The sequence below is a fragment of the Citrus clementina genome, unplaced genomic scaffold (genome assembly GCF_000493195.1).
Source record: "Citrus clementina cultivar Clemenules unplaced genomic scaffold, Citrus_clementina_v1.0 scaffold_9, whole genome shotgun sequence".
NCBI lineage: Eukaryota > Viridiplantae > Streptophyta > Magnoliopsida > Sapindales > Rutaceae > Citrus > Citrus x clementina.
In genome coordinates, this window is record NW_006261964.1 from 14,812,155 (window position 1) to 14,823,000 (window position 10,846).

The following is a 10,846-nucleotide window of genomic DNA, read 5'->3' on the forward strand; positions in this document are numbered from 1 at the left end:
TCTTTGAGATAATGATACTGTCCTATGGTACGGGTTTGGGGCAAAGCGGAGCTGGCCCAAATAATGGGACTTTAATAAGAGAGTCGAATTTAGATTAGCAAGTTCTGACCCAAGTTTAAGATAAGAGCCACCGCCAACCCAGGTCGGCATCCATCCCCCAGAATGAAATACCTTGGGCCACAATTCACACGTACAAATGTGAGGAGTTTTCTTAAAGGAAGAGGGTGGATGGGACCCGTCTAAAGTTTTAGAAATATTTAATGAAGCAAGGCAATTTGACACCTCCTCCCAGTACCTCAACCTGTCTTTCCCCCATCTGTCTCTTCTCTCTCAACATCTCTCTCTTTTTCTCTCTAATGGAAAATAATAATAATAATAATAATAATAACAATAAAATTGACAATATTAATAACAATAAAAATTTCAAATCCTTAATGGAAGCAGAAGAGCACGAAATTGAACTTGCGGATAAGGAAGCATTCAGCGATGAGTTTAAATGCTGCGTTTGCCTGTAAGTTTTTTTATCACCTTTTTTTTTCTGTTTATTTATTTATCGCATTTTTTCAGTTCTGCAAAATTATTATTCATATTTGGTCGTTTCGTTTTGCCTGTTTAGCCTCATACATAAGATAAACAACAAGCTAAAATAATTTATATCTTGTCAATTTAGTTTTTCTTTTCGAAGTATTTATTTATTTATTTATTTATTTTACTAATTGGAGTCGTAGAAGCACTTGTGAAAAGTAATTTTGTGAGTCAAAGGCTAGAAGTGCATGACAAATGTTTATGTTGAATTGATCACTTTATCACTTATGAAAAAGTTTTGGATTCGTTTCTTGATTTGGAACGAATATAACTGTCATTGCAAGTGATTGTAAGCGTTTTATAGAATCTAATTTTGTATGGATGTGATCTAAAAAGACTCGTGGAATATTAAAGACGAGGATGCTTACATTCTGTTTATTTTGTACTTGCCCTTCCAATAAAAAAAGTTTAAAAGGATATATTCAACCTGAAGATTGTTTTTTAATTTTTCCGATTAGGTGAAACTTTGAACAATCAGGGCACAGTGGAACTACGTTTCAGTTCACTGAAATTTGATACTATGAAACTGTATTCTTCCCCTATGATATTGTATTATTCGCTTGGAGTTTATGGTCAATTGGTTGCCATTAGTTTTTGGAAATATTCCTCAATTTTTTTACTGGGTATATGATTTGTATGATCGCTTTCCTTTTGGGTTGCAGGGAACTCCTTTACAAGCCGGTAGTATTGGGTAAGAAGGTACTACATGAAACTGCATGCTGATATGTAGATGTACCTTTCTGATGCCGCTTTTTCTATGTTTTCAGCCTGTGGCCACATTTCATGCTTCTGGTGCGTATATAATGCCATGAATTCTTGGCATGAGTCTAACTGCCCAGTTTGTCGTAACCCTTACAATCATTTTCCAAGTATTTGTCATTTGCTGCACTTCTTGCTCAAGAAGCTGTATCCTTTGACCTATGAGAAAAGGGAAAGGCAAGTGGCAGGTGAGAATCTCTGTTTTTCTTTCATTTAGGTTCTTGATTATCCATATCTCCTCGTACTAGTTTTTTCTGTAAAACCCATAAATCTTCATGATATTTTATATGCCTTTAAATAGTGGAGACAAATTGTATTGAAGAGAGAATAATTACAGGTCTTCTATGTACGAGTGATGATACATGACTAAATACCATGGCAAAGGCCTAAAACAAAACAATGAAAAACAAGAAATGTTTTTGATCCTGAATCTTGGGCAGGGTACATGAACATCAGTGGTTTTGTTCATTGAATAGAGATAGAAGCATGATAAAGCAAGATTGATAGAGTGCAGTTGATGGGATGTGTATTACTACTTGCCCTTTTTGTCTAAAATTAACTTCTTAATGTTTTCCCTTTTCGTGCTGAGTTTATAACTTCATTGGTTGAAACAGAGTCTTTTGTGCATGAAAGGTCACATGGGTGGAAAGTAGGATCTGGAAATTAAAGCAGTAGGCTTATGTTATCTCCAGTTTTGGTGAGGGGCATTGTGCAGATATTAAAGATCTGTTCTAAATAGTACTTTGAGTTTAAGATTCTGAATGAACTGTGCATTTCATTTCATTGTCTGAGAGGTGGGGAAGGTGTCATTATCTGCATCTTTTGACCCCATTGCCTCTGACTTTTTTCCCTTTTGCATTCTTTTGAATACAACAAATATTAGATACATGTCACATTATTACAACCGCCACTCTACTGAAGCATATTTATACTAGAAGATTGTCTTAATGTTTTTCTTACTCATGCATGTGATTCAACAATCCCTCATGTGAAAATTTCTTTTATGGTCTTCTTTGGTTGTTCAGAAGAAGAGAAGCAACTCGGCCACTTCTCACCACAGGTTGATTATAATTTATTTGGATCACCTACTAATAAGGAGGTTGATATCTTGGGCAAGTCTCTAGATTCCCCCTCTCAACAGCAGATAAAATTGTATTCAGAAAGTCGTTTTTCTGGGGAAGGGAAATCTTCCCCCTGCATGAAATCATTGGAAACGACCGCAGAATCTGGAGATGATGCAATGCTGAAATTGGTGACATCTTCAGAATGCTCTGAAGCCACTGCAAATTCAACTGCCCAAGAATGCGGTTTGGTTGGAAATGATCTTGAACATAAAGCTGAAAACCGGGTCTCAGTTGATGATTTATCTTGCGCTGCATGCAAGAAGATGCTCTTTAAGCCAGTTGTTCTTAACTGTGGACATGGTAATTTATATTAAATTAAGTAATTTTGGTTTACAATTGAGAAAGGAAATAGCACTTTTTTTTCTTGTGTGTGTGCGGACATTCACTTTAAATTTTCTATTCTGCAGTGTTTTGTGAACTTTGTTTGTTTGTTCCTGAAGATGGAAATTTTAAGTGCCCAAATTGTCAAAGCTTGCAGCCTTATGGGCTCCCTAGCGTGTGTTTGATTATAGAGCATTTCTTGGAGGAGCGGTTTTCTGATTTATATGCAGAGAGAAAGGAAGCTTTATTGAAACAAACCAGTGGTCAGTATGGGAGCTTGTTTCTTTCAATTTCTTTATCAAGTTTTGATATGGTTAGTTTGATCAAGTTCTACAACTTATGGTTAAACTTGATGCTTATAAGGAAATAAGGAAATAGTGAAGGCAAGAAAAATGTTTCAGCTATGTCATTAGAGTTAATTGCTAATTTTCCATAGTTTTCTTGGTTTCTATTTGGAAAAATCGTCAAAAGTGATTTAGTTCATAGTTGTTGTTTGCTTTTCGTATCTTTGATAAGGGATCTAGTGATTATGCCAAATCAATGATTAAAGGCCTTGCTAAAATATTTTACTTATCCCAACAAAATAAAAGGAAAGAAATTAAACACAAGAGAAATCTTTCAATAGGATCATTAGAGTTTATTTCTATTTCCAAAAGTGTTATATTCTTGATTTCTTTTGGGATACTTTAAATTATCATTGACTTTGCTATAAGGAAAATGAATTTAATTTATAATTTAGCTATTAGTTCCTTTTTGTTCTCTCTTTCTTCTTTCTTTCTAAGGGCATAAGCAAGTCAGAACCATTATGAATGTATCAGTTACTAAGCTGTCTTTAGCAAATAACATATTGGTGAAATGGAAAATTCTCTACTCATGATATCTTTAGTCATAACATCCCACACATGTTAATTCATTTATGTTTGCTTGAGTGGTACCACATTCCCATCTTATTTATGTATAAGCCTGTTTCTTACCTAACAAGTGGCTGGCCTATGTGTCCTTTTTCAAACTAGTATCTCCAGATACACTCAACTGATTACAATGAGTAATAAGGACAGCTATGTGTATTTGTGGGCTGGCACTGTTTTCTCGATGTTGATTTATCTCTATCAATCTTTATGTCGCCATTTTTGTTTATCATCTGACTTGCTTCTGCCATCCAAAACCAACTTTATTTCAGGTGCAACACAGGCTCGACGTCGGAAAAATCGATCAGCTTCATTCCCTAAACATGTTTACGCATCATTGTGGCTTGGCAATGGGCCTAAGATCCATTTTGGAGTGGGTTGTGATTATTGTGGGGTAATATTATCAAATTTTTTATTTCTTCTCAGTGTTAATGGTTCTCTTTTTTCAGAATAAGTGCCAAAGTAGCTTGGTGGCTTACATAAGAAGAAATATTAATATTGGATGTATTGTTTTGAACCAGAATGTTCTAAACCATCCACTATAAAACACCTGATTCTCTTGTTGTAGTTTTGCTGCTTGTTAGGGTTGGCAAAAATTGAACATTTGCTTGATATACTTTCCTACTAATTTATCATTCGACTAAGATAATTTTCCACTTGAAAACTTGAAAACACCTGGTTTTCTTTTTTCAGAATAAGTGCCAAAGTAGCTTGGTGGCTTACATGAGAAGAAATATTAATACTGGATGTATTGTTTTGAACCGGAATGTTCTAAACCATCCACTGTAAAACACCTGATTCTCTTGTTGTAGTTTTGCTGCTTGTTAGGGTTGGCAAAAATTGAACATTTGCTTGATATACTTTCCTACTAATTTATCATTCAACTAAGATAATTTGCTACTTGAAAACTTTATTCTTATTTCCCCTACATTTTTTGTTTCCTAGAATCACTGAAGATGTAGTTAACAAAAACATTCACAGACCAGTTGGAATCAAATTATGATTTGGAAGTATTTATTAGCTGGAGATGTCAGTATAGTTAGGAAGAAATTAAGGCTGATTTGTTGTTGCAACAAAAGCTTGTGATATTCTAAAGTATGGTGGAAAGAAAAGAACGCACATTTTTTTCTAATGACTGTGAGAAGGTAAATGATTAACTTTATTGACTATCAAGTCTTCTTCTCCATTAAGACACTTTGAGGGGTTGTTTTTAAAATAAATAAATAATAGCTCTGGGCGTGAATATAAATATTAAGATTGGTCAAAATGAGAGACGGCCATGCCAAGTATTAAGGGTTTAGTCTTTGTTTAAGCTGAGTTTAAATTTTTGTGTTTCCTCTGCTACTCTTAGTTTGGATACAGGATAATATAAATTATGCTGCAAAATGTATTGCATGCAATCTTCTTCACTCATTGAATAAACATCTCTGTATATTTTTTTTTATGCAGATGTCTCCTATAATTGGGGAGAGATACAAATGCAAAGACTGTGTGGAGTCAATAGGTTTTGACCTGTGTGAAGCATGCCACAATAATCCTGCTAAGGTTCCAGGTCGATTCAATCAACAGCACAAACCAGAACACAAGTTTGAAATCATGCAACCAACAAGCTTAAGTGATCTGATAAATAGGATCAATTCTGATATGTCTGATGATGAAGGCTCAGATGCTACAGAGAATCGTGATGGTGTTGCTCGAACTGGCGACTTGTCAGGTGATGTTCCAGAAGACCCAGAAAATGATACTAATGATCTGGAGGATGCTTCTTCCTGTTTTTTGCCCGTTGATGCCTCACTGGATCCACAAGATGATTCTGACGAACGTTCATCAGATTTCCCTTGATGAGAATAGAAAGGTACCAACTCCCAAACCTTAAAACCTATACTTAGAATTTGTTGTGTGGAAAGGCTTTAGGTGAATCGCCCATCCTTCTGCGGCCAATATTGTACCCCACTACCTAACCACAGCCCAGACAAACAAAGATTAACCTAAAAACTTAAATCTTGAAATTTGGCTATGGCTATGTACTAGATTAGTTCCATTTCTTTGATGTTCCCTATATTTGTTTATTTTGTGCGGATCTCATAATTAGTTCTTCGTGTTAAGTGGAGATGTAGAGTTCACAACTCTAATTTTACCACTGAATGAAGAAATTCACTCAATACTATACTCTTAACACAACTTCTTTTATTGCTTATAAGGAAGCTTGCGCTGGATACAATACACGCTTACAAGGAAGGGTTTGTATAGCATCACAAATGCAATAATAGATAGCCACACAATGTGCTGACAAACTAAACACATTTATTAACCACAAATATTTCCTCATCACACATGTAGTCCACTTGCTTATTGCGTACCAACTCTGTTTTATTATAAAACTTTTAGACTAACAATGGAAGGTTTCATGGGCTGGATCTTTTCAATTGGGCTAGTGTTGTATACTTCAACACTCGCCCTCAACACCAGCTTCCATCCTTTTTGCTATACTGAGTTGACGAAGAAAGTTTTCAAACTTTCCAGCAACCAAACTTTTCGTGATCAAATCTGCAACTTGCTCATCCATCTTGATGTATCGTAGTTCCACTTCATCTTGCAAGACATTTTTTCCTGACGAAGTGATAATGCACCTCCATGTGCTTAGTTTTTGCTTGGAAGATTGGATTCTCAACCAATCGAATCGCTGATTGATTGTTACAGTACAATGGAATAGCATAATCGATTTGTTGATATAGATCATTCATTAGCTGTATCAACCATGTACTTTCTTGAGCTAGCATTATTGTTGCGCTGTTCTTAGCTTCCATTGTTGACAAAGATACAATCGGTTGTCTCTTGCTACACTAAGAAACTGTTCCAGAACCCAATTTAAATATATACCCCGTGTTCGATCGACAAGTATTGTGATCTCCTGCGTACTCAGCATCATAATAACAAACTAGCTTGCAATCTTAATCTTTCTTGTACAAAGGACCATCGTCAATTGTATCCTTTGCATATCTTAGTATTCGTCGAATTGCTTCCAAATAGGACCTATATCTACTCATCAAACTAGCTACATAAGAAATGTCAACCCAAGTCAAGGTCAAGTAGATAAGACAACCTACTAATTATCAATATATTGTTCTATCTTCCAAGTCTTTTCCTTCATGTGCACACATCTTGTCATTTGGTTACATTGGTACTGAGATTGGTTTGCATTCAAGCATCCCAAACTTCTTTAATAGATTTTAGGAGTATTTTTGCTGATAGGGAAATATTCCTTCTTGTCAATTGTGACACTGAAAGTGGATTTTTCTTCATGCTTGGAATATGACAGACATCTTGGAGTGTTACTTGGTTAGGACTATATTGAGGTGCAATTATGGTTTTACCAATGTAAGCTATTGGTAACCTTGAGTTGTTGGCTGTCACCACCACTCGACTTACCGTATACCCAAAACAAATTCTTTAACTTCTGTTTGTCTCAAGTCGTGTGATTTGAGCAACCCACATCAACGATCCAGTCATTCTTGTAGTCAATCTGTTTCGTGGTTGTCACTGTAAGAGCCAATTCATTTCCTCCACACGAATGACGCTTCAGCATCTCAGTCATCTTTGTTTTTCTCTTTAGAGCTAGAAGTAATAGCATTACTGTCAGCGGGCTTCTTCTTTTTAGACCAACAATCTTTGGCCATGCAGCCCTCTTCCCATAGTTGAAACATTCGCCATCAAGCTTTTTATTATCACCACATTCGCCATCAAGCTTTTTATTACCACCACGATTCTTTGAAGCTCCCCCTGGATGAGAACCTCCCTCTCCTTGATGACTTTTTGTCTTGTCATCATTCTTTTTAGACTCGTCTTTGTTGTGCTGTTGGGTTACCTTTGCTTTTTATTGGTGTAGGGTGCTTTCTCCTCACATTTCAGCAAAACTTCTCCCCCTAGCTTAGCCATTGCTTCTTGATTGGCAAGCAAATTTTCAAATTCAATAAGTGATGGTTGTGTTTGCCATCCTTGTGCTGCAGCAACAAAGCTTCAGTATTGGGATATGAAATCATGGACAATTATTCTTTTTATCCTGGCGCTTTTCAAGGGGTAATTGTCGGATCTAACTCTGAAATTTCGCGGCATATTGACTTTACTTTGTGAAAGCATTGAGCAATGGTCCTGTTACATTGCGCAATTGATAGTAACTCGTTCTCAAGAAGTCATAGTTTTGTATTTGCTTTTCTTTGAAAAACAGGCGACGAGAATGTCCCAAGCTTTCTTTGGTGTTTTGGCATCCCGAATGTGTTCCAACATTTCTTCTTTAATTGTGGTCTTTAGAGCAAATATTGCATTGCCTATGTTAATTTTCCACTTTCGCAAAACACCCTTGGTATCTTCCGCCGTTGGTTCTGTAGCTTCACTACCACCGACAATCTCCCAAAGGTCTTGACCTTGTGGGTAAAACTCCATACAAGTTGCCCATGTGTTATAGTTTTGGAGTTAACACTTCTTGATTCCTACAACTACATGGAGATCACCTATCGTGTCGACAAGATCTCAACTATACCGAACATACTTGTAGGGAAGGCAACTGGATCGCTCCATAATGGATATCCACAATATACATCCAATTGGATCGGGTAATATCCATCCAAAATTTTTTGAATCTTGAAATGGATATTTTAAAATTATATCCAGATGGATATGGATGGATATGAATAATTATTTTTACCCAATGGATATCTGTTTAACCTAACACAAGTTTAAAAAATTTTAATTTTATAAAATTAAAAATTAAAAATATAATAAACAAACAATTGTAAAAATATTATATTAACTAGTGAAAAATTTAAATTCCTTCTATATTAAAAAATAAAAACTAAAATTTTCAAAATTATCCTTTAATTTTTTAACTTATTTAATACTATTAATAATAATTATTTTATTTTATTAATTTAATATTATAAATGGATCTCCATCGGAAAGTCGTCGGACCACCACCGGACCTCGCCGGAAGGTCGCCGGACCTCCGCCGGAATTCACTGAAAAGTTGCCGGACCACTGCCACCGACCACCGGACTGCCATTTTATTATTATATATATTATTACTAATATAAATAATTTAATAGCCAAATTTGATATTGGAATTTTAACTATTTTATATTATTATTTTTATATAATAAAAATAAAATATGCATGGATATCCATGGATCTTCATAGCTATATGGATAAAATCCATATCCATGTCCAATGTTAAATACTGGATATGGATATGGATATATCCATTATGGATAATTATGGATTTGTGTTTGGATGGATATTATCCATCCATAATTGGATATTTGTCATCCCTACATGCTTGACACATTCTTGTAGAATTGCAAACTTCAAAGAAGAAATTCACTCAATACTACACTCAACACAATTTCTTTTGTTGCTTATAAAGAAGCTTGTTCTAGATACAATACAAGCTTACAAGGAAAGGTTTATATACATCGCAAATGCAATAATAATCATATAAAGTGCTAAACACACTAAGCACATTTATTAATCACAAATTTCCTTATCATCACACACGTAGCCCATTTTCTTGCTTATTACTTACCAACTCCATTCCATTATAAAATTTTTAAACCAACAATAGAAAGTTTCATGGGCTAGATCTTTTCAATTGGGTTAGTGTCGTATACTTCAAACACTCTCCTTCAACACCAGCTTCCATCCCTTTCGCTATATTGAGCTGACGCCAAAAGTTTTCTAACTTTTCAGCAACCAAATCGTTCGTGAAAAAATCGCAAGAATTTAAACATTTTTTATTATTAAAATAATTTTTGGGTAATATGTTTTTTGCTCCCTATTATTTTCCTTGTAATAAAAAAATTAAATTCATCAGCCAAATCTCTCCATTTTTTTTTCATCTCATTAGATTCAATGGTTTTCCTTTGAAAATGACTATTATAACGTTCTACAGTCTTTAAAGAAAAATTTGCACTAAAACGCAAATATTATTTAGAAATTTTTTATTGGTCTAAATATTATTTATCTTGCAAAATGTTAATTGTAAGCATATAAAGGCTATCTATAGAATATTTAACCAATTGTTTCAATCACTAGTATTTAAATTTGTTTATATGGATTTGTTTCAGATAATATAGTTTTATTTATTATATAGGAAACGTAAATTAAGACAAGTTAATTATTTGGGTTGGTTTAGGATTTTCTCATTATTTGATTTTATACCGAGCAAAAATGTGGTGATTTGTGGTTAATAAATTTAAAAAAAAAGTTAAATATCATCCATCTATTATCATTAAAAGACACATAATAGAAGATTAAGAGAGAATCTTAATTCAAATAATTTTTTTTTTATAAATAATATGTAGACTTGTAAGATAATTAATTTTTAAGCTCTCTTAACGCCAAAGCTTACATGCATGTTTTACAATATATACTTACCTACTTGATGTGGATTTGAATGATTGCTTATCTATAATGTGAACACAACAAGAAGATCGGAGGATAAGGCTTACCAACAAAATATTTCTAGCACCTAACTAGTAAATTAACTTATTCTCAAGCTAATACTTAACCCAAAATAATAATAATAATAATATTTGATGAAAAAAATTAATTAATACATACGAAAAAAATTGTCATGTTGCAATAGGAATGCCATGTGAGTTCGTAATACAAGTGAAATATATCCTCTTTACCAATAGAGACGTGAATGATGTGCGTTACGCAAGAATTCAATATCAACTACAATAAGCAAGTCAAGGATTTAATTCATTATAGCAGAAAAAATTTTATTAGTTTCCTCTAATATTAAAACTATTTAAATATATTCTTATTAAAATTATCAATATTTTGTAGATAATATCAATCTTAAATAAAAAGGGAATAATGAACTACAACAATGAGACTGTGAATACAAATCCTTTTAAACAAAAGTTTTAATTCACATAAACTTGAAAGTGAAATTTATATGAAAAATCTCTCCCAAAACATTGTGCTATATACAAATTAAAAATTAGAAATTTATTGCTTAACCAACACTTTACTGAAAAATATATTGTTGTAATATTAAAATAAATTTTGGATACACACACACATATATATTTTTTAAGCCTGTTATACAAAGATATTATTATCATTACATCAGACATTACAATTAATATT

General features: G+C 33.7%; 1 protein-coding gene across 3 annotated transcripts; it reads left to right on the forward strand.

The window, feature by feature from the left end:
* Positions 1 to 243: 243 nt before the first annotated feature.
* LOC18032729 (E3 ubiquitin-protein ligase PRT1) lies at positions 244 to 6,028 on the forward strand. 3 transcript variants are annotated; one of them, XM_006420819.2, is made up of 8 exons: positions 244 to 511; positions 1,248 to 1,276; positions 1,353 to 1,532; positions 2,370 to 2,768; positions 2,876 to 3,052; positions 3,970 to 4,091; positions 5,147 to 5,552; positions 5,899 to 6,028. In XM_006420819.2, the coding sequence occupies exons 1-7, from the start codon at positions 261 to 263 to the stop codon at positions 5,537 to 5,539; spliced, it is 1,551 nt and encodes a 516-aa protein (XP_006420882.2). In that variant the 5' UTR covers positions 244 to 260; the 3' UTR covers positions 5,540 to 5,552; positions 5,899 to 6,028. The 3 variants fall into 3 exon arrangements, with proteins under 3 accessions (XP_006420882.2, XP_024037630.1, XP_024037633.1); XM_024181862.1 differs by having other exon boundaries at positions 5,903 to 6,028; XM_024181865.1 differs by lacking the exons at positions 1,248 to 1,276; positions 5,899 to 6,028 and having other exon boundaries at positions 393 to 511; positions 5,147 to 5,892.
* Positions 6,029 to 10,846: the final 4,818 nt, after the last annotated feature.

Coding starts and splice junctions, on each gene's coding strand:
- LOC18032729 (XM_006420819.2), top strand. CDS start 261: ATGAAGCAAGGCAATTTGACACCTCCTCCCAGTACCTCAACCTGTCTT. Junction 512..1,247: donor TTTAAATGCTGCGTTTGCCT/GTAAGTTTTTTT, acceptor TTTGGGTTGCAG/GGAACTCCTTTACAAGCCGG. Junction 4,092..5,146: donor TGGGTTGTGATTATTGTGGG/GTAATATTATCA, acceptor TTTTTTATGCAG/ATGTCTCCTATAATTGGGGA.